At 38.9% G+C, this 25,859-nt stretch overlaps 1 protein-coding gene across 1 annotated transcript in view; it reads left to right on the top strand.

The window, feature by feature from the left end:
- Window positions 1–25,859, top strand: part of LOC115511232 (neurexin-1-like) — a 699,173-nt gene that overhangs the window by 127,620 nt on the left and 545,694 nt on the right. The window contains 3 exon segments of the mRNA XM_030311788.1: window positions 19,575–19,640; window positions 19,643–19,666; window positions 19,669–19,746. Coding sequence (XP_030167648.1) covers window positions 19,575–19,640; window positions 19,643–19,666; window positions 19,669–19,746 — 168 coding nt within the window.

Here is a 25,859-nt window from a genome sequence, read left to right as displayed (position 1 = left end):
AGCTTTCTGTTCCATGGGGAAGTTTGATGTGGGGCATTTACAGGACAGAGAAGAACAGGATGCCTACAGCCATATCAGGCCATTAAACTAATTGTGGCACCAGGAAGAGCTTTAGAGGAAGGTATTGTTGAAGAATGAGTAAAACAACTAGGCATTTTCTCTTCTCCACCTGGATGCCCACTGGAATTGGAGGTGGGCTGATTGATTAGGAGACCATCCACATGAACTCTTCACTCTGAATTGAACAGCAGTGTTTTCTTAGCATGCTAGTCATGTAATTCAGGCATTCTAAATACAGGAAAAATGAAGGGTGACCTATTTTGGTTGATGATTTTTATTTCATGTATATTTTGCCCTTACAGAATTGTAAGAAAATTATCATATTTATTCTATACTCCGCTTAAAGTCACTGCCATAATCTTTAGTTCTTCTCAAAGTGAGTTCAACCAGCTCCACATTAGAACCATGTGACAGGGTTCACGAAATGAAAGTTTCTGGATCATGCCTCAGACAGACTGAAGCAGTAACCATTCGACAGTAAAGTAGGAAATGGCAAGTGTCTTTATTTTTGAGAGCACTCACTAATCTTGATACCATTTTTTCAGAACCTCAAAGAATGCAGTGTCTACATTGAAGCAAAATTTAACTCATTTTTGAGTTTAGTACAAATCCTGGTTTGTTTTTACTTTAGGATTTTTCCTTTGTTTTGTTTGCTTTATCAGGCCTGGGTCAAAGAGGTGTTGATTGCTTCAGGGTTCTTGGAAGTTTTTATTTCTCGCGTTACCATACCAAAAAGACACTAGAGGGCAGCATCAGGCCGCAAAACCTGCCTTATGGGACTGAGGTTGGGGGAAAACCTCAAGAGTCCTCTTGCGTGAGGAAGCACAAATTCTTTGTTTTCAACCATCTAATAATAATTTTGGGCACTGATAATAATGATGCTTTTATCCACAACTCTGATTTATATAGACAGAAATTTAATGTATAAATTTGCAAGCTAGGGACTCTTTATCCCATTCCCCACCTTGACTCAGATGGAGATGGTCAGCAATGGGCGGGAGTCTAATGATCTTTTTCTGAGAAGAGGAATTCCGTGCAGGTGACCTTGTTCATTCATCTTTCGTTCAAATTATCTTTCGTGACACTGCTGAGTTCTCAGGGGGTTCTGTGTCTCTCCCTGCTGATACAGTTTTGCTTTCATCTTTATTTCCCAGCTGTTTGTATTCTATTCCCTCTGGCTATTATGTACAAGCTGCAACATGCAATGAAAAAAGCAGCATAAATTTGCTCTCTGCATTGATTTCCTAGCACAGCTGCACGTTCATTGTGGGACTTCTGAGTCCTGCCCCCTTTAGAGAGATAAACCGTTTGCGTAATTCCTCTGTATGTTCTGTCTTCGGCAAATTTGTATGTTTGCGTATGTATGTATATGGGAAGGAGCTAATATTTATTGACTTTCTACTAAACACTAAATAGATTTAAATGATTTATTTTATATCATCCTTATGGTTAACCCGGGTATTTGAATTAAGGTCAGCCTTGTTCATTCATTACTCTAGTTCAAGAACAAAGATAGGAGGAAGGACTGTTTGGCCCCCATCTTCCATGGGTACCCTTCTCTAAGGCATTAAATTTATTCTTGAGCAAATTGAGGATAATTTACTTGATAGGGGAAAAAACATTCAAGGTGGAGTGAATACAGTGCCCTCAGGTGGCCACTTAGCAAACTACTTACAGTGAATAATTCACCTATAGACCCCATCTAGGTCAGCCCAGGCAGAGTCAGCCCTTTGTTCTTCCACTCACACTCTGATTCCTTGCCCCCCCCCCCCTTCCTTCCACCCCAGGGCATTGAGCAAGCTTTCCCTCTGTCTTCCAGTCTTGTCTCTTCCCTCCTTTTGACCATTATTTTTTTTTTTTTAATTTTTTTTTTCAACGTTTATTTATTTTGGGACAGAGAGAGACAGAGAATGAACGGGGGAGGGGCAGAGGAGAGGGAGACACAGAATCGGAAACAGGCTCCAGGCTCTGAGCCATCAGCCAGAGCCTGACGCGGGGATCGAACTCACGGACCGCGAGATCATGACCTGGCTGAAGTCGGTCGCTTAACCGACTGCGCCACCCAGGCGCCCCATTGACCATTATTTTTTAACCTTCTTGATATTCTTCTTTAAATCTTACTTTGAACGCAGCCACCTGCTATTGTTTATTCTGCTACCAAGCCACTAAAAGTTTCCATAATCACAGACAACCCAACCAGGGCTTTCCTTTCAAATATATTCATTCTCTAAGCAAAGATTGAAGATGAATAGTATTCTTGTTCTTTTCATCTTGATCACATACCAGTCTCTCTCACTCAGCTACCTACCCTCTGCAATCCTGAATATAACACAGGCCCCCCTTCTCTACCCTTTAATGTTGCCATTTGACATATCATCACTTCCGTTCTTTAGTGATCCAATTTTATTCCCAAGTCCTGATCATATTTAAACATACCCGGGCTTTGTATGTTCAGCCCATATGACATCTGATTGCTGGCTTGCCTTGCCCTGATAATGTACTTGAAAAGAAACTTTTAGAGAAGAGTCCAACTTTGAGCTTAGCCTTAAAGTAGGAGATAGCGCTGAAACTGGAGGCAACCTCCTGTTGTCCTGTTGGTTAAGCTGTCTTTATTAGAACTCTCTCTCTTTTTTTAATTTATTTAAAAGGAGCAGAGATTTAGTCACATTACTTTAGTTAATGGGAGATTATTTTAAGGATCCATTAGGAAGAGAGACAAGAAATCCTTTCAACTGCTGAACAATGAGGCAGCATAGAGAATAAGAACTTTGTTCTGATAATCATACTGGAATCTCAAGAGCAACCCTCCTGGATGTTCCCTTGGACATGAATATCCACCGCTCCCCAATTCCATGCTCTCCCCCATCCTTTCTCTACTGGGTCTACTCCCACTTAGATATTTTCTGTCTCTGCTCCCTGGCTTCTCCTATTCTTGACTTCTGCCTCATGGCTTCAACCTATTGCTTTTGTTCCTGTGTGCATTACCACCTTGTCTATCCCTCTCTCTTCATCTCACTTTCAAATTCCAAAAGATGGGATCTCATACAGTGAGTGACCTTTCTAGAAAACAAGTTCATTGACTTTTGCCCTGCTGTTTTGGTCAGGCTCCCTTCTTCAGGCCAAGTAGCTGTAAACACAGAGCTAGATTTGCATTGGCATAAAACCTGAATTTCAAAGATGATCCCTGGGAAGAAGTCATGGGCTGGAAGGCTCTCTGAGCTTCTTAGGAGGAAGGTAGGTGATTTGCTTATTCAGAGGGCCGAGTGTCATGCCAGAGTTGAGGAGCAGGGAATTTAGGGGTTTTAAGCAGGAGAGCATAGTTCATGGTGCATTTTACAGTCATTCCTTGGCTTGGAGGCAGAGGATGGGCTCCAGCTGGGGGAAAGAGACCACTTTGAAGTCAATCATCACAGTACAGAACAGAGATAGTCAGTCTCCGAGTATATAAAAGTAAGACTTGACATTTCTATTACTCCATTTCCCACAGGAGAATGAAAAGACCATTAGACATGTGAAGTGATTGTCTCCTGACCTCTCCCCTGAAATCAGGCTTGGCAGAAATCAGGCATGGCAAAAATCAGTCTCAATCTGATCTCTTTCCTGCAAGGCCTTTGTCATTGTTTCAGTCTCACCCACCCCCACTTACAGTGGGACGTCTCTCCCCTCCATGCCCAGCTGTCTTGGACCTGCTGTCTGACCTTGAGTGTGGAAGTCCCTCCATCTTCTTCCCTAGAATCCTTGGGCCAGCTTCCATAAGTGAACAGAATTAAAGTTCTGTATTCCCTGTCAACAATTCCCTGTCTTCTTTCTTTTGTATTCCTCAACCCATTGTACCTGTTTTGGTACCTCATCTACATTGGGCATAGATTTTCTGTCTAGGTTTTTCTCTTCCCTCTACATCTGTTATCTGAAGTTTATCTTCTCACCATTAGGATCATAGGAACTTAGAGCTCAAAGTAATCTTGGAGACAATCTGGTCTGACTCGTTTCTTTTACAGATGAGAGAAGTGTGCTCAGGGGAGAAGTGCCAGCACCGCCATACAGATAATTAGTGTTTCTAGATCTGGTCTTCTAATTCCCAGTTTAACACTTTTTACAACAGGCCAGGGAAGATGAGTTTTATTGTTCATAGCAACTCAGTTGACTGCAAGCGAAAGCCTCCAGCAACATGCTGAAAAGAAATCTGATAACTTCTTTGGACTTATTGGAAAACACTCTTCATGTGGTTGGCCATCACACAAGATGGAGACTGGTGGTGTAGGGATCACCTATTTGCTTTTTATTTCTGGTGCAACCTTAAACACCCTAACCCTTCCAACCTGTAGTTGCTTTGGGGCAGGTGATATAGGTGCTTGAAGTCCTGATGCTGGTTTTTGCTCACCCCTGACACTGACTGAGCTCTAACAGCCACAGGCCTTGGCTTGTGTGCTTGGAATAACTGTGAGGAGGTCATTTTCCAGGAGAAATAGCCTTCCTCAGTCCTCCCATGGCAAAGCATGGGCTCCTGGAAATCTGAATCCAGTTCAAAAATGCCTTTTGGACAAGGTGCCAGTTTATCATGTCCCAACAGGACAGCAATTAGACAAGCTCTACAGCTGGTGACATTTATGCTGTAGAGGAGAAAGTGCCTATAGGTGGTGCGGTGGGTTCTTAGGGATCAGATAATGCTCACAAGACCTCAGCCTCATTGTAGCTAGGCCTTCAATACGTCTCTCTCCAGTATTATCCAGTATATCTCCAGTATATCCCAGGCCAGGGATGAAGCTGAGATGTCTTCTTAAAAGTTGAATAAGCTTGGCAACATCTTTGTCACTGATGAAGTACTTGAGTCTTTAGAGTTTTCATGAGCCAACCTCTTTTTTTTTTTCTTTCTTTCTTTTTCTTTCTTTCTTTCTTTCTTTTCTTTTTCTTTTTCTTTTTTTTTTTTTTCTGAAGGGAGACTTCAACAAAGGTCTTTGGAGGTAAATTTAAAAAAAAACACACAACATAAATCCATTCACTAATTCAGTGAAAAAAAGGAAAGTTAGTCAAAGTGTATCATTCAAGGAACCCAAGGACAAGAAGGAGGAAGTTTAAAGCTAGACTTCATGAGAGCCCCATTTGGGAAACCTGTCAGCACCAAGCCAGCATCTTCACTCTCATGGTCTCCACAGGGGCTGTGAGATGTCTTCTCGTAACTTTCCAACAAGGCATTGGCGTTGTTATTCTCCCTCTCTGTGCACTGGCTTTCCATGTTTTCATAGACATTGGAAAAGGGACTCCCCAGACCTGGATTCTCACCTTTGGCGTTCAAATACTGATGAGAGACTCACTTGAGTTTAGGAGCCATAGCGCCAAATTCTTAGAGAGTAAGGTTGATTGGAACATATGTGCTTCCTATGACCAGAATGGGGGGATAGTAGGAGGCAGGGTCACCCTGTGGGTGTAGGTCACCCTGTAGTTTTTAAAGGTGATCTGTAATCTGCTATGCAAAAATCAAGTTGGTGTGTCTGCCTTGGTCTGGAGCAGGGGTTAGGGGTGGGGGCTATCAAGATGGTAGATAACAGGGCATTGCATGGCACCAAAATGTTCAGATGACTAAATTTATAAATGCTTGGGTGCACAAAATTATTCTGTGGGTGGGAGAGAGACTATGTTGATCTGGGGTCAGAACAGCACATGGGATACAAAAGGCAGAAGCAGAAGTCACAGGCTCACTAGATCTTGGGGAAACACAAGGGAATGAGAATGCTAGATTTTTATCCTGTGTGGAATTGGAAAGATTTAAATCAGGCTCCTCTAGATCTATAAAGGACAGAGAGGCCATGGCTGGCTTGTAGGTAATATTACATGTGTTCATTATAGATCTCAAAAGTAAATATCACTGTTATTTTCAGTGGTTGTTCTATTTAGTTAGGGTTTAGTAATAATGCAGATCCAGCCATCTTTTTCTGTGACCCAAAGGAAAGCTAGTTTCTCCCCTTGATCCTGAACAATTCCTCTTGAGCCATGGTTCAAAATTGGAATAGACTGGAATGTTAGGTGGGCTTAGTACAAAGTTATCCTCCACTACTGTAAAGATGCTTCAGAGCCAATTCTGCCATCTTTACTCTTGTAGGAAAGCACATTTTTTAATGGCATCATGCTGCTGTTGGCCCAGTATTTTCACACACAGGAAGGTACTTCCATTATTATTTTGGAACTGCATTAGGTCAATCAGCCTTTCTTGTTAATGCCACAGTAATGTGGTTTTCTGTTTCTGCTCTTAAAAGGGGCCCTTTCTTGACCTTCACAATTAATTATTGTGGTTTTTCTTGAGGATAAACAAGAAGCAATATAGCTTTGTAATTAAGGACCCAGGCTTTGGGGTCAGACCGACTTAGGTGAAATAGCATCCCTACTATTTATTTTATGTGTGTCCTTAGGCAAGGTACCTCACTATTCTCTCAATCATCTTGTACCCTTTGCTAAGCATTAGCTAAGAGATTTTAGTAGATATCTTTACTTTTCATGACAAACTGGTGAGGTCGCTGTACTTGGCTCCATGTAACAGATGATGAAACTAAGGTAAGGTTTGGAGAGATTAAACATCTCGCCTAAATAATAATTATAGTGATATTAAATAGCTATAATAATTATTTTAACCTGTTTCTGAGAGCTTATCATATGCCATGCACTATTATAAATACTCCACTTATGAGATCTCAATTCTTATCATAGTGCTCAAGATCAGCCAAAATGTTCTTTGAAGCTCAAGGGTTTGCAAGGAGGGGACTCGTAAGGTCCACCTGGATGTGACAGGTGTTGGCAATATTTAGGCCACTTTTTCCAGCTTTCTTATAGTTTGCTTATTAGCATTCTTAGACAGGCTGCATGAGGCTCCCCTCCCTCCCCTGCCCCGACCTGCCACCCCCTCCATCAAGCACACTGCTTTGATTTCCTGCCACTGGTTCCCCTTGGAAGCTTCAGGACTATAAAAAGACTTCTCTGAGCACTTTAAGGCCGTGTACTAATGTACTGTTATCTCTAACACAGTAGACCTTTGGCATTTATAAATTTGACACGCACGGTTCCATCTATTTTTGAGAAACTTGATGGTCTGGGATACGATTATCTGTACTTTTGCTCAGACACGAGTTTGAATCATGGACAACAACAGAGTTTTATGCAAAACTGAGTGTTGTTGCAAGAGACACTGTCTACTGGCCTGGCATCTGTCTTTGTTCTCTGTTCAGAGATGCATCATAATAAACTGCCTTCATTAGTGTCATCATCATCATAATTAGTAACTTAATAAATAATGTCATTTATTGAGTACCTATGTGTCAGACACTTTGTTAAGGGCTTAAATGTGAAATCATTAAATTTAATAAGCATCATGTTCAAATACAATCAAGCTACATATTATCTTTTACCTCAAGCCATCACTTCAAAATGTCTTGTATTGTGTATATACGGGCTTAGAAGAAATGTTTGGGCTTACTGTTAAGACAATTCTATAATCATTTTACACTATAAAACATAATTTTAACTCAAAGTTTTTAAAAGTGGCCAATCTAAGTTATTAATCAAAACTGAAAATAGGGGCTGCCACCTGCTTTGGCCAGTCACAGGCAGGACAGGGGGCATGTTCAGCTCTGTCCCTTCCCACTGTTATCTTCTCACAGCTTGTTGACTAAGGACATCAGCTGAAGTCTGAACTGGCCTGGTGCACATGTCTTATTCACTCCGTTAGCACTGCTTGCCTGGGTTCATCCAGGGCCCCTCTTCCAGAACCTCCTGGCCTTAACCCCTGTGGAGCGGTCATGCCTTATGTTCATTCCACACAAGCTCTTACTCCCGGGGTCCATTCTGTCTCCAGGCAGCCCTGCCTGGCTTGCTCTCATTACACATGGGGCCCACAACCACGCATGAGGAGTTTTCATGCTTCCTTTACTCCTCAGCCCTGGAAGTACAGCCCATTCCCACTGCTCTCATTTCTAACCTGCCGCCACAGGCTGTTTAGAGCTTTCTTAATATTGCAGCTACCAGTCCTGTATCACCTCAATTGTGGGAAACTCAAAACAGATTCTTCAGGAGAACTGAAAGCCTTCTGTCTAGCTTGGGGCTAGAATATAGTCCCCCTTTGGGGGCCACTAGTGCTTACTACACAGCGCAATCTCAGACGTCTTTCTTTCCAAATTCTGACTGCTACTTCTTCTCCTTCATTATTATTATTATTATTATTATTATTATTATTATTTTGTCCTTGGTATAACTGAGGGATTCAAGGACTGAGAATCAGTATTTTATCATTCCTTTGTAAATTTTGCATCTGGCCATCTGTCTCAGGCTCACATTATCTTTTTTTTAAATATAATTTATTGTCAGATTGGTTTCCATACAACACCCAGTGCTCATCCCAACAAGTGCCCTCCTCAATGCCCATCACCCACTTTCCCCTTTCCCCCACCCCCCTTCAACCCTTAGTTTGTTCTCTCTATTTAAGAATCTCTTAGGGTTTGCCTCCTTCCCTCTCTGTTTGTAACTTTCCCCCCATCCCCTCCCCCTCACATTATCATATGTATTGTGTTGGCACTTCAGCTAGGACTTGAATTTTGATACTCATTTTCATAAGTGTGGCCTCTTAATCTTTACAGTTAGATGAGTGAGATGTTAGTGTTTCCATATTACAGATGAGAAAATGGAGATCAGAAAGGCTATGTGAGTGGCCTAGAAATAGAATTTGAACCCAGATCTATAGAAGGATTTAAATACTACTATGTATATTTGCCAGCACATTAAAAGGAATTTCTTCTGAATGTCTGGAGTGAAAGATACTACTTTAAAAAAAATTAATGTTTATTTTGAGAGAGAGAGAGCAGAGGGGAGGAGCAGAAAGACAGGGAGACACAGAATCTGAAGCAGGCTCCTTGCTCTGAGCTGTCAGCACAGAGCCCAACATGCAGCTTGAACCCACGAACCACAAGATCATGACCTGAATCCAAGTCAGATGCTTAACTGACTGAACCACCCAGGTGCCCTAGCATTCCATTCTATTATTAAAGCCCTCCAATGTCTAAGCCTTTAGGAAAGGTTGCCCACACCTCCTTGTTCCCTTTTTTGATCATTTCTGTTCAAATATTTGCATTTCTCCTTAAGAAGAATTTAAATATTGGGAAAACATTATTTGGAGACATGCCCTAGGGAATTCTAATATCCCAATGGGATTTGATGGCTTGATTGAGAATGTTCCATCTTTCAGGCACAGAAGGAGCTCCTCCTTTGAAAAAAAATTATAGAAATGTTCAAGTACTTAACGAAAAAATGAGTTTCATCTGACTTTATGAAGCTCATGTATTATAGAAGACTTTTGGCAATGTCCATAAAGTTTTTTGTGCACTTTGAATCATTTTGTCCTTCCAAGATATCCAAAAACCACTGGTGGCTTTACCCTCTTTATTCTGTATCTCTTACTTGAGAACAGGTGCCATTTTTTTTACCTGCATTAAACAGGCCATTATTATAGGAAAGAGCTGTTTTTCTGTACTTACCCTGTATAGCACTCGATCTTCCCCACCCAAAATAAATGTTCTTTTATTTTGAAATAAGAAAAGAAAATTTCTTTGAGTTAAGGAAAGCTATTTTAAAGAAAAAAAAATAAAGGAAGCCAAATTGTTATATAGAACTACTCAACATCTTAGGAAAGATAACAGATTTATATAGGTCCTCTTACTGGTCCCTTAGTTATAAGTCTCTTAATTTCAGGAACAGTCATTTCTAAACTCCTCCACCTATTCTATTCCTGTCACTGAGAAGGTTTTCAGCAAAAAATAGGAGGCAGTGTAGCATAGTGGGAGAAGAGGTAGCCTGGGAGCTGGAGGGTTTAATGCCAGTGTAATTCTCCTTGTACTGGTTGTATTGCCTTTGGGCGCTTAACTTCCCTTTTCAGAAGGGTGCTTTGCTTACCTGCAGGTGGGGCTAATAACTTCCTACCTATTGTGAAGAACTGGTAGGAGGATCAATTGGAATAGGGGATAGCAAAGCACCCAAACTGAGGCTCTGTGCATGTTTAAAGTGTAACAGTATTTTTGAGATGGAGAGCCTCTGCAAGCCGTGTGCAGTCCTAGAGAGCATCACACATTAGTGAAAAATGAAACACAAAATGGTGACAGAATTGTCTGATGCTAAAGGATGTCTAAGGTGTCTACACTGGCTGTCAATCAGAGGAGAAAGAGGATAAAGAATTATACTATCTGAACTCTGTTTTCACCTACAGGCAAATTTACGAAGCCAGGAGACGAAGTTAGCTTGGCATGAATTTATATGCCTGAACTCGTACCCCATCTGCCATGGTGTCACTGGCATAGTGTGGGTTTAAAAGAAGATGGATTACTATACACACCTCCGTAGCAATTTCATTTTATTATTTCCCATTTAACATGCCCACCAGCTTTCCCTCACAGTCTGTTGGCCAAACACACAAACAGAATCTGCCTTCGTGTTGTTTTATAATCATACTTTAAATTTTTTTTTCATGTTTTGGACAAGTTTATTTTGAAAACATCAGATAGAGGCAGGAACTTCAGAATGTCAAAAGCATTATCTGTCCTATTTATGAACATAATGTCAATATGAACACTCCAGGCTCACCACAGAAAAACATTAAGGTCTGAATGTTAACTTTATCAGAGTCCTCCAACCTGTGCATATACAAGTATTAGGTTGGGCTATGGATGAATGCAAGTGTCCTACTCATCTCTTCGTAGGAGGCAATTGAAAAATAGCTGCCATATCTAAAAACCAAATTGTGGAGGCATAAGAATTCTACCCCCTCATCAGAATTTTGATACCTAATATTTATGTCTGTGGAAGCAAATTGGTTTTTTCTTCATAAGATTACTCAGTTAGTATACAGTTGAGTCTCCCAATGTCCTGGGAATTTATGTTCGTTTGCATTGACTCAGACCAACATTTATTACCATTACTTTTCTTCACTGGCAAACATACTATAAAACTTCTTGTATTTTGTAGTAATGGAGCTATCCAAATTGGCTACTTGCCGCTTGGAGTGTACAGTGTGTAAACCAGTACAGATTAAGTGGAAATTGTCAGGGTTTCAGGGGACCTATTCTTGGGGTTCGACCCTGCCATTTTCTGGCATTATGGCCTTGAACCATAGCATCTTCATTTGGGGCATGTCTTCAAAATAACCGTTATTCCTTTTGTAGCTCAACAAATATCAAATGAAATTATATATGCACAAATGCTCAGTAAAGTTTAGGATGCTACACCAACATCAATCCCCATTGTTATGTTATAAAATGAACGCTGTCTTTTCTGGTTGTGACCATGGCAATGCTTGAAACTGATTACTCAAAGCTTTGAGGAGGCTCTCTCTCACCTGGACAGGGCTCTGCACATTTAAGTTCAGTTGTCTCAGTGATTTTTGTGAAACTGAAAATCTTTTTAGCAAAAGCAGTATACTGTTGGATGTGGGAGGCTGCTGTAGGATCAGGAATACCTTTGGCTGGCAAGTAGCTGAGATTATAGCAACAAACCAGAAAAACTAATCCTAGAGTTCTTGAGTGATAACCCACAAACAGTAGACACATGCCTTTCTGGGCTGAGAACTCAGTGACAGAGAGGAAGAGTCTGGAGAAATAGTGTAAAGTGTCCACAGCGTGAAGTGCTCCTATGGAGGCTATATGTTTTTACAAAGCAACACAGAGAATAACAGAATGGCCAGAGACAGAATAAGGCAGAGTGCCAGGGTGGGCTAGAGTTTAATGCCCCACAAAGCTTTTTGCACTTACTCTAGCTGCAAAAGACTCATGAGGGGGTTCTCATAGCCACACATTGATACCCTAAGCTGTTTCTCTACTTCTATCTTTGTCTGCCTCTCTCTACAAATAAATTCAATATATGTCACTTAAAATTGGTCATGGATTACTCTATTAGAATGGAGAAAACAAATGCCACTGCATTGGCTTCTCTTAATGAGTTGGATGGCTTCACTTCTGCGTTCAAGAAAGGAGTCAGTAGAAGAAAAATTCCCCACAGTTGACTTTATTATTTCTCAAGTAGAGGAAACAAAGGACAAATATGGCTGTTATACTCTCATAAAACCTTCACTATGTCTTTATTCTTCAAGTGATTACTTAGTGAATACAAACCCACCAATCCATCTATTCATCCAATGAGTCAACAAATAATTTTTGAGTGACTACTAAGTGAATATGAGAATGTAAATAAAGCTCATGATCATTTTTTAAGGAATTTATAAAGTAATAGTAAGGTAAGATATTCACACAAAGAACTGGGAAATAAATATGGTAATTGTCAGAAAAGAGGTTCACAATGCCATGGACACTTGAATACTGCTAAGCCTCTGGCTTTATTTAGAAGTGGAGGGAGGTATTGAAGAGACCGAACACAGTAGGGAGACTGATCTGGTGTTGATGAAGAGGAAGGATGGATACAGGTACACCAGATAACAGGCTCTTGCATGAAAGGTGTACAAGGGGAAAGATAGACAAGAACTGGAAAAGGAAATTACAGAAAAGGAAATTGGCAAATGTCAGAAGTATTGATACAGCTGAGTCATGAGTTCTTGTCAATAATTTAAATGTAAGGTGTGAGATAGAGAATAGAGTTAAAAGATGATTTTGAAATTTCAATTTGGGTATCAGAGAGATGAGAAATGGGATTGCTATGAAACAGAAAAGTCTAGAAGTAGTTTCCCAGTGCAGGGGAAAGATGATGGCTTGGTTTTAGGCTGAACTTAGAATGCCGGAATAAGCCTCAAGATAAGAGTTGATAGGTATTTACTACAGAACTAAAACCAGGTGGTTTTAGCACTTAGCCTTATATATACCAAGAAAGACTAAGGTGTAGAGAAGTTAATGGATAACTAATAAATCAAACTGGTGACCAGTGAGCATCTCCTCAGCAAAGAGTTTCTAAAATTAACCTGACATTTTTAAGAGACCTATGGAAGACACAGATCTTGTATCTCAGAGCAAAACATCTACTTGAATTGCCAACTTTGACTTCAATATTGAACACTGAGTGTGCTCTGAACTTAGATGTGGTCTTGGACAGTGTTTATTGTTTAATCCCATGTGTGGTTTGTTATAAAGGTTTCCATTTGTCTACTCTTGAGTTTAAATGTGTTAGCTTCTGTGCTTCTGCTTTCAGTAATTTAACATAATTTATTTAAGCAGTCAGAGGAAATTGTGACTTCAGCTTTCTCCCCAGAAAAAAATAAAATAAAGTAAATAAATGAATGTTTGTTCCCAAGGTATTGAAGATGATTTTTCTTCTAAGAGGGCACACCTAATATATACAAAGAGGTCTAGATTTAATTTGTCTGCATTAAGGTATATGGTCAAGATCTGACCTGAGGAGGTTCATTTGTGGATGTACAACAAAAGATTAAAATTAAAGATAATGATACTAATTTGGGGGCAGAGTTCAGTTGTTCCCTGGGATAACAGAAGGTACTTTTCGGGGCGCCTGGGTGGCGCAGTCGGTTAAGCGTCCGACTTCAGCCAGGTCACGATCTCGCGGTCCATGAGTTCAAGCCCCGCGTCAGGCTCTGGGCTGATGGCTCAGAGCCTGGAGCCTGCTTCCGATTCTGTGTCTCCCTCTCTCTCTGCCCCTCCCCCGTTCATGCTCTGTCTCTCTCTGTCCCAAAAATAAATAAACGTTAAAAAAAAAAATTAAAAAAAAAAAAAAGAGAAGGTACTTTTCCTGCAGAATAACTCTCAGAAACTAGCCCAGTCTGATGGCACTTTTTCTGCCAGCTAGTCACAAGAATTCAGAACAAAGTTAGTCTTGTGTTCCAATTTGCTGTCCAAGGTCCTATCCAGAGCAAAGCCTCCAGAATTATACTTTCTCCAGTCCAGCCAGTAGGAAAGAAAGGCGGTGGGTATTCAGCCTTTTTTTTTTTTTTTTTTTTTTGCCTGCCAAATGCCAATTATAAGAAATTGTGAGAGCCTTCTTAAGTTTCCCTAGAGTTTTAGCCATCCAAATCTATAAAGCACTTGTTCTTAATGTATGCTTATTTTAATTAAAATGAAAGTAAAATGTTTAAGAAGCACAAAAAAATACATATGAATAAACAGGAAAGCTGAGTCAAAGAACTAATTATACCTTGACACTTGCATTCTGCTGCTGTAAGGCAGAGCTTGGAGTCCTTGCTCTAATTGCCGTATGCTCCGTGTTTTAAAAGAAGAGAAAAAGTCTTACACCACTTCATTTACCTGCTTTTTTGGTTGATGGCTCCCAAGCTGCACTTCCAGGCTCAGCAACTCTTCCCTAAGACCCCAGCTCCTATAATCATATCGCTATGGACCACTCCTACTCAGATTCCTCCTGTTTAGTGTTAAATGTAATTCCCTCTCTTTTGTCCAAATTATCACTGCTTCAAATTCTGTTGTGTCCCCTAGCCTGCATGACTTATATTTTTGGATTTCTCATTGTCTTTTTTTTTTTTCTTTTTGGAAACCAGTAGTCATAAATTCTATTGTGTTACTCAGAAGACTTTGACTTTACTTAGTCAACATTATTTATCATGGCCCCTTTAGAAACTACTGCCTTCCAGCCAACTCTTGTATGCTTTCTTGACTGCTGTATTTAATTTGTCTTCATGGTTTATCTGTGCTGTTCCCCATGCCTGGCACAACATTTATGTTATTACAGAGTAATGTAGCCTATCCTTTCTTTGGGTCTAAACTCTTCCATGATGCTCCACCTTACAATCCAAGTCCATAAAAGCCTTTTATTTTTCTGATTGTATAAGGCACATTTAGCTTGACTCTTTTGACCTGGCCCTGGGACATCACAGAATTCTCTATTTCTTAATCTGTTTATATCAAATTAGAAGATATTTATCAAGTAATTGTCCTCTTTCTGTAACCAGGTTCAGTGCTGCTGGGTTTTGTAATTGAATATGTCAAGGAGCCTCTGGAGCTTTTTATAGCACAGTGCAAGGCACACTCCAAGTACACACATGACTGCAAATCTTAGTAAAGTAAGACGTGAATTGACACCTTGTCATTCTAGTTATACTAGAAACAAGGAGACAGCCTAGACTTCTCATTCTGTATCTCTTACTACAATCAACATAGAATGAGATACAACCATAGATGTGTCGTTGCCAGGCATACCAACAGTCACACCAGTAGTTGTGCTCTGAGTGCATGCTGTACCCAGTGCTTGCATACTTTTCTCTGTAATCCTCACAGTCTTGCAGGATAGGCATTATTAACCCACTTCACATATGAAGAATCTGACTCTTAAGGAAGTTATGTAACTTAATGTGCCTTCACTAAGACAACCAGTAAGGGCTGAGCCAAGGTTTATAGCCAGATAAAGTAAAAGCCTGTGCACTATTCCCTACTCATTACTGCCCAACTACTAGAATATGGATATTGTGATATCACCTTACATCATTCCATAGATAACACCTTGAGAGACAGAGACAGAGACAGAAACAGAATGTAGTTTGAGATTTTTTTGGAGAAAAAATACTCTCCAAATGCTTGAGGTTATTGGGCTTTATACATGTTCTCAGCATCTTCTGCTAAAAATGCCCCAATTCCATCATTGGCTTGTCAGTTGCATGCATGGCCTACTTAAAGGATATGAATAAAAATCAACCCTTCATAGCTTGAAGAAGGGGGTAACAGGCTGGCTTCAAGTCTGTATGAACCTGACTCTTATTAGATGTCCATCCTGGCTCTTGTTCACACACAGGGTCATAAAAAAGCATATCCTCCTTCCCGTGCACAAGAATTTGCCTGCAAGATCCCATTAATGCTAATGGGTCATTTTAACTTCCATCACCTCAAGGATCAAAAGGAAAAGCTGCATCTTTGATGAAGTGTTAATGCTATATGGGGCTCCGGCCACTTAAGGGTTTCTTTTGTTCTCTTCATAGGGCAACCCACCAGGGGATGTTAGACCACTATCTACTATATGAAGAGGTTATAAAGACAGTATGAAGTGGTGGTGCTAAGTGCAGCTTCAGTAATGAAAATGAGAATGTATTCCCTACTTATCCACCTTAGTATATGTTTGAGGCTTATATCCTCCACTGCTTGAATCGAAACTTTCTGCTCTTTAATAACACAAGGGGAAGATTTCTACTTCTCTGCAGTAATCTCTGAAAAGTTGTTCAGGCACATATGTTTGCCAACAGAAAAAAAATAGGATGGTGGCAGGAAGCGGGGAAAGGAAGTAAGTGCATTTTAGAATTAGCTCTCTCTCCATGTGTTGCCTTAGCATTTCTTTCTTTCTTGATTCTTTTCCACTAGACCTCAGTCCATCAGATGGCTGACAATATGTGTTGAGTGTCCACTGTGCTTGTAGGCCACTTTGGGAGAATGTAAAACAAATAGAGACACAGTCTGTCCCTTCCAGGAGGGTGCCATCAGAAAGAGGAAGGTAGGTTAGCAAACATGTAGTGTCTTATACATAACTTTCAGTGTAAATTCTACTTCCAAAAGGCCTGCAGCAATGCTAAGAAATCTTCATCTAACTATTCCCTCTGTTCTCGAACACTGCATTCAATAGGCCTGGAGGAGAGCTGAAATGTTCTAACAAATTTAGTTCAACAAATGAACATAGGGAGCATGTCCTTGCATTGATATTTGACATGTAACAGTTTAAATCTCTCCTCAGAATTTCAGATGTATATGAAAGGTAACTCTCTATTTTTCTATAACTCACCTTGGTTTCCAGTTTGAGTTCTGATCCTTTGAGTTAGTGAAAATGTAATCTCAGGCAATTTTCCCCCTTACTTCCCTGAGATTATGTCTAAATTATTTGGGTGGAGGACTTCCACTGTTGATCTTTTGGGAGATAGAGATTACACAGGAGCTGGTCTTGGGTATTGTATCCTTATAGCTCGGATGTCCACTGAATTGCCAGCATCTTCATTCTTGTGTGCATGACCAATTAATGTCAGTCTTTTTCTGTTTATTTCTATGAAACTCTGGGAATTGTGTCGCTCCCATACCACAGTTGGAATATGGTAAATTCTGTGAGGCTGCCTAAGTTCTTAGCATGTCTAAATCTACCATGCAGTTATGTTTTTCCCAAGAATTCCACTTTTACTTCTCGGTTCTCTTATGGAACTACACACAAATCAATAGAATTCGGTAAATTTACCTGAAGTTTTTACCTCCACTGGAGCTCAGCCCTCAAATTAGAGCACTGTGTCCTCTTTTTGGTATTCATTGACTGTGTGCACATTTCTTCTCTAGTTTTCTCTCCTGTGTGTTTACATGAGAGGTAGGAAAGCTTTATTCTTCTCTGTAGTTGGCTATATATTCTATTTCATTCTTTTAAGAGTCTTGACTTATGCAAAAGGTAATTTGCAGAAATGCAGGAAGATAATTTGATATCTTTGGTTTCTGATTCTTTTCCTTTCTCTAAGATAACTAAAACACAATGGCTTTAAATTTAAGTGAGAGCAAAGACTGGATAAAAAGGAAATATGGAGAAAAAAATAAGTCGTTTCAAAAATAGTATCCCATCTCAGATGAAACCCATACTATCCTTTAATATTAAGAATATAGTTAGTAGTCAATGGATGTTTTATTTTATTCAAGATGTAGGGGAAGTTAACACATCCAGTACCTTTAATACATCTCATGCAGGATCAGTGGCATCCCGGTATAATACTTAGAGCTTTAGTTAATAGATCAGGGACCTAAGTCCTCAGTTTCTATGGCAAAATGACTTTAAGCAAGCCCAATTCACTCATCAGTACAATTCAGGACTCTTATATCTGTGGTTTGATTTCAGCCTACTTACAATCTAATAGGTTAAACTTATTACTGTTTCATGGATGCTGGCAGAAGACAGAAGACTTTTGGGTCAGAGAACAAGGACTCATGACTCAACAAACAGCATGAGTATCCACGTGTTCTCCTTTATTCCATGTCCCATGAAGACAACACAGAGGGACCCAGATAAACATTAGGAATGTAGGAGTTTTGTGTTACATTGGGGAAAAGGTATCAGGTGGCCTGAAAGGTTGGTTAATCTGAGAGAGAAAACCCAACTGATAATGAAAAGTCAGAAAAATAAATAGCTCAATAGAGTATGTTAGTGGAACTTTTAAACAGGAATATATCTCATGGAATTTTGGGGTCACCCTCCTTGTCTTCTACATTGACTAAGTGTTTATTAAAGTCAGTGAATTACATCTACTCAATGCCATACAGATATGGTAGATAATCTTTGATAGGAAATGAAGCAATCAAACATGGATTGTAATCTCTCTTGCCCATGAAACAGGGAAATATCAAACCTAGAGACATGATACTAGCAGAGCGAAGTGTTCCATTAGAAACTTCAATAAAATTTTAAAAAATTGATAAATTGTTAGTGGTTCCCAGAGCATCATAAAGAATTCAAAGTGATATAACTTCACCTAAATAAGAAATACCTGGGGCGCCTGGGTGGCTTGGTCGGTTAAGCGTTTGACTTTGGCTCAGGTTATGATCTCACAGTCCGTGAGTTTGAGCCCCACGTTGGGCTCTGTGCTGACAGCTCAGAGCCTGGATCCTGTTTCAGATTCTGTGTCTCCCTCTCTCTCTGCCCCTCCCCTGTTCATGCTCTGTCTCTCTCTGTCTCAAAAATAAATAAACGTTAAAAAAAAAGAAATACCTGAAAAAGGATGTAAGCAGACTCTTAATGGGAGTCAGTTAGTGAATGGGATAGGTGCAAGTACGATAATGGGCAATTCTAGTGGAGGAGGAAATTGTAGACACTGAAGAAAATTTGTTGAACTTTTGATTAACATAAAGACCCAGAGTTCTCTAAGCAGAAGGTTGACTTAGTGTCTAGTTCATATTTTTACTCTGGTGGATACTTTCTATATTTTATCTCAGTTAATTCTCATAAAAACCTATAGGACAGATTTTTATCATTTCTATTTTAGAAATGGGGTTTTCTAATGATCAGAGGAAACTACAAACAAAAACTAAAACAAACAAACACAAACAAAACATTAAAAGTTGCAGAATAACCAGACTTGGTAAATAACCAGGCTTGGATTTTATTTATTTTGGGACAGAGAGAGACAGAGCATGAACGGGGAGGGGCAGAGAGAAAGGGAGACACAGAATCGGAAACAGGCTCCAGGCTCCGAGCCATCAGCCCAGAGCCTGACGCGAGGCTCGAACTCACGGACCGCGAGATCGTGACCTGGCTGAACTCGGACGCTTAACCGACTGCGCCACCCAGGCGCCCCCAGGCTTGGATTTTAGTACAAGAATATGCAACCCGATGGCCCATATTCCTTTCCACTTGGCCATACTGTATGAGCTCATTCAATTCTCTGTGGAAAACTATCTTTGAATGCTGGTATGTTACTCAAGCGCTTCTATTGTTGTATACTTTTAGGAAAATATCTAATTACAATTGACTTTTTTATTAATTCAATGAAGAATAAACCAAACTATTTTTTTTCCTATCCTCCTGTATGTTTAAACAATGACAAGTTACTTTTGTGACCAAAACTTTGCTTTTTCCCACAGGTGACTTATATATAGGAGGAGTGGCTAAAGAAACCTACAAATCTTTGCCAAAACTCGTCCATGCCAAGGAGGTTTTCAAGGCTGCCTGGCCTCAGTGATTTAAATGGACGACTTCCAGACCTCATCTCAGATGCTCTTTTCTGCAATGGACAGATTGAGAGAGGATGTGAAGGTACTAGATCTTTGTTATGAAATTCTAAGTAATTCTAATTCCAACCGTAAATAAGAACAATTCTCTCTAGGCAGCAAAATTTATTTCTGCCAACTGTTCAACACCCTCCCCCCCACCCCTTAGGGCTTAGAAATCCTTATTTGTGTTTTTCACTTTTCAGCCCATAAATCCTAAATTTTCTGGGCTGTTTGCAAACCTACGTTAATGCCTTATATAAGATGGGAGCTCCGTGCATGGATCTTGTTATTTTCTGCTCCTGTGAATTCTATAGTTTGCCTAATTGGTGGGTTAATCATTTTTGCAATGCCTGCTTTAAAGACATTAAATAGTTACCCTGTTTTAGACTAAAAATATATATTTACTGCAGCAAGTGTCAATCAACTTGAGACTGCCTTTTTTTTTTTTCAAATCTACATTCAGCAAGCTACAAGACTATAAAGTTCAGATACCCATTGTCAAATCACTATTTGATTTGTATCTACCTGGTAGCAAGAGTTTCGCTGTATATCATCAGTTTGTTTTTAGCAAAAATTGTTTTCTTCTATTACCCAGGACTAATATTCCATACTTGAGAAATGTGCTCAAGTATCTTTCTGTTTTTCTGTGCTCTCTATCAGATGAAGATCTGTGGGAGTACTTTTAGATCGCTACTTTCATTTTAGATAATTTTCACTTCAACACCTCAGATTATGTGAGCTAATTCTCCCTCCATAAATGTAATTTAATCACATTATCCTGAATTTGGGGCTCTGAATTGTATTGCTGGTTCTCCTTTAATGTTGAAAACAGTTTGGGCTATTTTGAAAATTTTAGATTCATAAGGAAATTTCATATGGAAGAGGCAAAGAAAGACATGTGAATTCCTATCCCCCAGATTATGAATCATTCTTCTCGGCCAAAATAATGCCATTAGATTTAGCAATTACCTAAGTACATGGAGATTTTTTTTTAAATACACTTTTTTCTCTCTGCTGTATATATTTCCCTGAAAAGTCAGGTGAAATTCAAACTGTGTTTTAATCCTTCTGGAAGATAATGTTATTTAATAGAGACTTCACTGAAATTTTCGTTAATGTTATTGCTATATTTATTTTTTTTATTTCAAATTTTGGTGTTACACGGTCTTGTAAAACAAAGGGAAACTGTGTTTTCTCCATTTACCAAAGGAAGCAAGATTGTAAGTGAATAAATTCTTTCTAGTGGGTAGATACATGTATGTAGGTCATAACTGATTCTTGGAGGTGATCTAATCAGTGAGACTATATACATTAAAAAAAGTACTACAAACTCCTGAAAATATTTTTTTTTCAAAATAGGCCTTTTTACAAAGTTGCTTGGCAAGTGACTTCTCACCTACAAGAGATGTTGGGAGCAGACAGACACGTTCACAGCTAAACACCCACAAGATAGAAATCCAAACACACCCATATGACCCCCTACCGCTGACACATACATGATATGAGTGGGTTGGTATAAGGGAAAACTAATGAGAGGAAAGGTGGACTGAGAAAAGATATTTGTGGAAATGATATTTGGTTTTATTTCCTAACATAATCTAATAAGCAGAGTACTATTTGAACATTTGAATCATTTAGTAGATTATGACATTGGTTCCTTCCTAACCTTATATGTGATGCTTATAATCTGAGCTTTAATAATTCTACCCTCTTTTTACCCCTTTTTCTTTATTCTTAGAATGTTACCATGCCCTTGCCTTTCTACCTTAACACTTCCCTGATTTTTTCATTCCAACACCAAGATTAAGAACTTTTAATTTATGATTATTTCTATCCTATGAAGTTCCTAGGAATAATCTTAGATAAACCTGTCATATGTGTAATTGATGATATACATATATTTTTAGAAATAGTGATCAAATTCTAGATGCTTGATGAATTACCTCTGTAAAGATAGTTGTGTTATAGAACTTTAAATCCAAATCACACTGGAATCACTGAACTTTCATATTAATAGAAGTGGTATAAATTTGTGAATAACCAAATATCTTTGAAGATTTTCCATCATTCCTACCTGACAAGACCCACAAATCTCTAAGTCCCTTTCATATAAAAAGTTCTTGGTCTTTCCTAATAACCACTTGCTGCCTTCCATTTTTAACTAATTTCATTGGGTCATAGCTGCTTTTATTTATATAGCACACTAGCTGGGGGAGGAAGCTTGCCTTTTCCAAGTCCCTTTAGATGAATGTTTCTCAAACTTTAGCCAGTATCAGAATCACCTGGAGAATGGTTAAAACACAAATTCCAGAACATTACCCCCAAGATTGCTGATTCAGCAGGATCCTAGAATTTACATTTCTAACCTGTTGCTAAAATGATGCTGATGCTGTTGTTCCAAGGAACAAACTTTGAAAACCACTGCTAGGTGGCATTTTCCTACCTACCTAAGAGAAAATAGAGACTGGTAACCCACCAATAATCAGGCTCAGATAAGCTCAGTACTAAAACTGAGGTAAGATAACTTTCGTACGTAAAGTCAGAGAAAATTTTTTTTTAACTCAGACACTCTTTGCATAGCATCTAAATTCAGTCCCAGAACTGTTATAAGCCACAGAAATACTTATTAAAGCTACCATTGACTTGGCACTAGTGACAGTAAGTTTACATCTGCTATTTCATTGCATCCTTAAAACTCTGTAAATTAGGTAGCACTGACGTTTTTTAGATGAGTAAATTGAGCCTCACAGACGTAAGGTGACCTTAAGATCACACAGCTCGTTCATGGTTGATGGAAGCTTTGAACCCAAGTTTGCCATACTTGAAAGTCCAGGCATCAAAACACTTTCGTCTCTTGTTTCTTTGGTTTCCAGAGATTTTAGTCTTACCTTCACTTCTTTTCCTTTTCAGACATCTCCTTTTACTTAACCACTTAATACACATGTCCTTGTGGTTTGTTCCCAATTTTATTCAGTGACAAAATAAAAGGAACATTACATAACTCAAGGAAAAAATAAATTCAGGGCTTTGTCTTGTGTAAATGCCTGTCCATATTTAAATATTATTCTAGAAGGTGAGTATTTTGAAAAACATGTCTTGTCATACAGAGGCATGCATTCTTTTATAAGACCTTAGTATAAAAAGACTGTTGTGGGGTGCCTGGGTGGCTCAGTCGGTTGAGTCCGACTTTGGCTCAGGTCATGGTCTCGTGGTCTGGTCCATGAGTTCGAGCTCCATATGGGACTCTGTGCTGACAGCTCAGAGCCTGGAGCCTGCTTCGGATTCTGTGTCTCCCTCTCTCTCTGTTCCTCCCCTGCTCATACTCTGTCTCTCTCTCTCAAAAATAAATGAACATTAAAAAAAAAAGACGGTTGTGATAATGAAGAATAAGAATAATAAAGCATATCTCTCTGCGCACATAAAGTTTGGCAGGTACGCTGAGTTGCAGCTCCACAATATGGGCAGATTCATTTTTAGGAGTGCAGTTTTACCATTTTTAGAATTTGGTATTATTTTGCAATTGTATTTCTGATGATTTTTATAAGAGCAAAAGTGAACACAATAATCTAGCTCTTCATCAGTTCCTATTGCTGCTCTTACCTTGTGCTGGGCAAGTCAGGGAGCTGCTATGAATTAATGAAACAGCACCTGACCCGCAGTGGGCCAGCACCACTCCCTGCTCCCAGGCTTATCCCAGGAGGGAATGTGAGAAGGAATATTGCTTTAAGAGTTGTTGTTGTTTTTTTTTCCTAATGTTAATTTATTTTTGAAAGAGAGAGAGAGTGTACACAAGTGGGTAGGGGCAGAGAGTGAGGAGGACATAGGATCCAAAGCAGACTCTGTGCTGAGAACAGCAAGCCCGATGCAGAGCTTGAACTCATGAACTGTGAGATCGTTATCTGAGCTGAAGTTGGACACTAAACCAACTGAGCCACCCAGGAACCCCTGTTTGTTTTAAACAAACAATAATTACTTTCAGTCTCTAACTCCATGGATAAGATCATTAGACCACGTTGCTCTCATAGATTGGAAACACAACAAAAACTAAGCAATTTAGTGGTTCTTAGTTCTTTGATGAACTAAGTGATAAAAACTATTACATCTGTTCAGGGCTTCCAGGTCTGAGAAATTAATATTATTATTATTATTATTATTGATAACATCTATTAGTTTTATTACTATTAGTATACCTATTGTTGTTGTTGTTATATAATTAGTTCTTACAGTGTTAGGGTTTCTTAATTTGTGAACATTCACATAGGTTAGGCTAAATTCAATAACTTTCTATGAAGAATACTGGGAAAATTATAACAAAATACTTTTGAACGAGCATGTTTAGAAAGACATTTCATGAAAATGTCAATTTACACAAAGGCTAATTACAGGTAATTCTCATTTATTCCTAAAGCAGTTACCTCAAAGGCTTTCAGTGTTAATTGACCTGGTATCATTTCCATATTTTCATATAACCTCTAAAATAGTGTTTACTAGAAAACATCTTTAGTTTTCTACTCTAAAGCTGTTTAGATTGACTGCATTCTGTTTTGACCATTCACTAAGACAGTCCCTATTAGTGGGGTTCTATTGGAATAAATATTCCCAGAGCAGTTTAGAAGAGTTGAAGGGAATTATGAAGATGGAGAAAATACTGACATAACTCTGAGATCCTTAAGTAGTATATGCCCCAGCCTGGTAAGAACACTGAAATCTTGTAAAGGGATTTTTTGTAAGAGGAATTAGACTGCAGTTTGCTTTTTCTATCCCTTAGGTTCTCTCAGCCACCCAATAATACATATATAGTACATTTTGATAGTTGGTGTCACTCTGAAGTCCAGCTGTTGGCAATGAATGGCTGGCATTACAGTCTTAAGCCTTAATTGCAATTGCAAGATAAAAGATGCAGAAGGGAAAAAGAAATGGAAAGGGATCATTGGTCTGCTAATGACCATAGTCTACACTGTATATGCGCATGACAAATGGTTGCCACGTTTTCCAAAATAAGCAATGCAATTCCTTTGGTAACGCATTCATATCTACCAAGAGAGGAAAAAAATACAGAAGCTCTTTTAATTTCTTTCATTACATGTCATCAGCTCAACTAACCATTATATATACATATACAGTAAAATTCTAATAAATTACTGCTTTCTCATTTTTGGCTTTTCTTAAGATTTATGGCTGTTAGTATTAATTTGTTTGCTCTACATAGCATTTTTTCTCCCCCTTTATAGCAGCATGCTTTTTGAATCTGAACGTTCTGTGTTTGCCCCATTTTGGTATTGCTTACTAACATTTAATATATTTTGCTTTTTTTTTTTTTATTTTGCTGACAAAGTTGCATTGATGAAAGCTGACTTGCAAGGTAGATAGCCCTGTGTGTAAAAAACAAGACTGAAACCCCGCAATACACGGTGGAAACCCCAAAATGACATTTTCTTTACATCTTTCAGTGACTGTTGTTTGGGTTCAGATTAATTTCTCCCCTCTTGAACATTGTGCAAGAAGCCTCATCTTGTAGCATAGTCTGCATAAAGGCTTTCAGTCTTGAATATGTTTGTATAGTGATTGCCTCTAGTGCTTTGATCATCTTTTTTTTAGTTCTTTGTTTTCCAGTGTTCTAGTTATGATTCTTTAGAAATAGCCTAGAATTCTTTTTACTTGTACGTTAAATGGGGGCATGTCATTTCTACAGACTTTTTTCATTTTATGTTTAACTGCATGAAATTGTTAAAGCATGTGAATTGATACTTGCCAACATACCTATCCAAAACACCCAACAACCATAACTTTATCCATAGCTTGTGCAGGGAAACTTCTGGAAGCTTCTAGGGCATTTTTGCATAACTCTCTTCAGTTATTTGCCAATCTTATCTCAATTTCATAAAGCTCTAATCTCCATTTCTCATGGTGTCTCTATTCATTGGTCAGAAGTTAAGGAGATCCATGCATTTTTCTAAAATACAAATGGTGATAGAGAATTACTGATGATGGAATGAGATTACTTGCGACCATGATCATACTAGAAGCTATGTGCTTGCTTTTACTATTTGTTGGTTTAGTTTACTATTATAATGTATTTTGTTCTACATTTGAAACTTCAGAAAACCTTCATATTACAGCTTCTCTGTTCCTAATTCAGGTGTGTGAACTAGAACT

Source organism: Lynx canadensis, chromosome A3, assembly GCF_007474595.2.
Source record: "Lynx canadensis isolate LIC74 chromosome A3, mLynCan4.pri.v2, whole genome shotgun sequence".
Classification (NCBI taxonomy): domain Eukaryota; kingdom Metazoa; phylum Chordata; class Mammalia; order Carnivora; family Felidae; genus Lynx; species Lynx canadensis.
The sequence above is the reverse complement of the archived record's forward strand: the minus strand, read 5'-3'. Positions and strand labels throughout refer to the sequence as shown.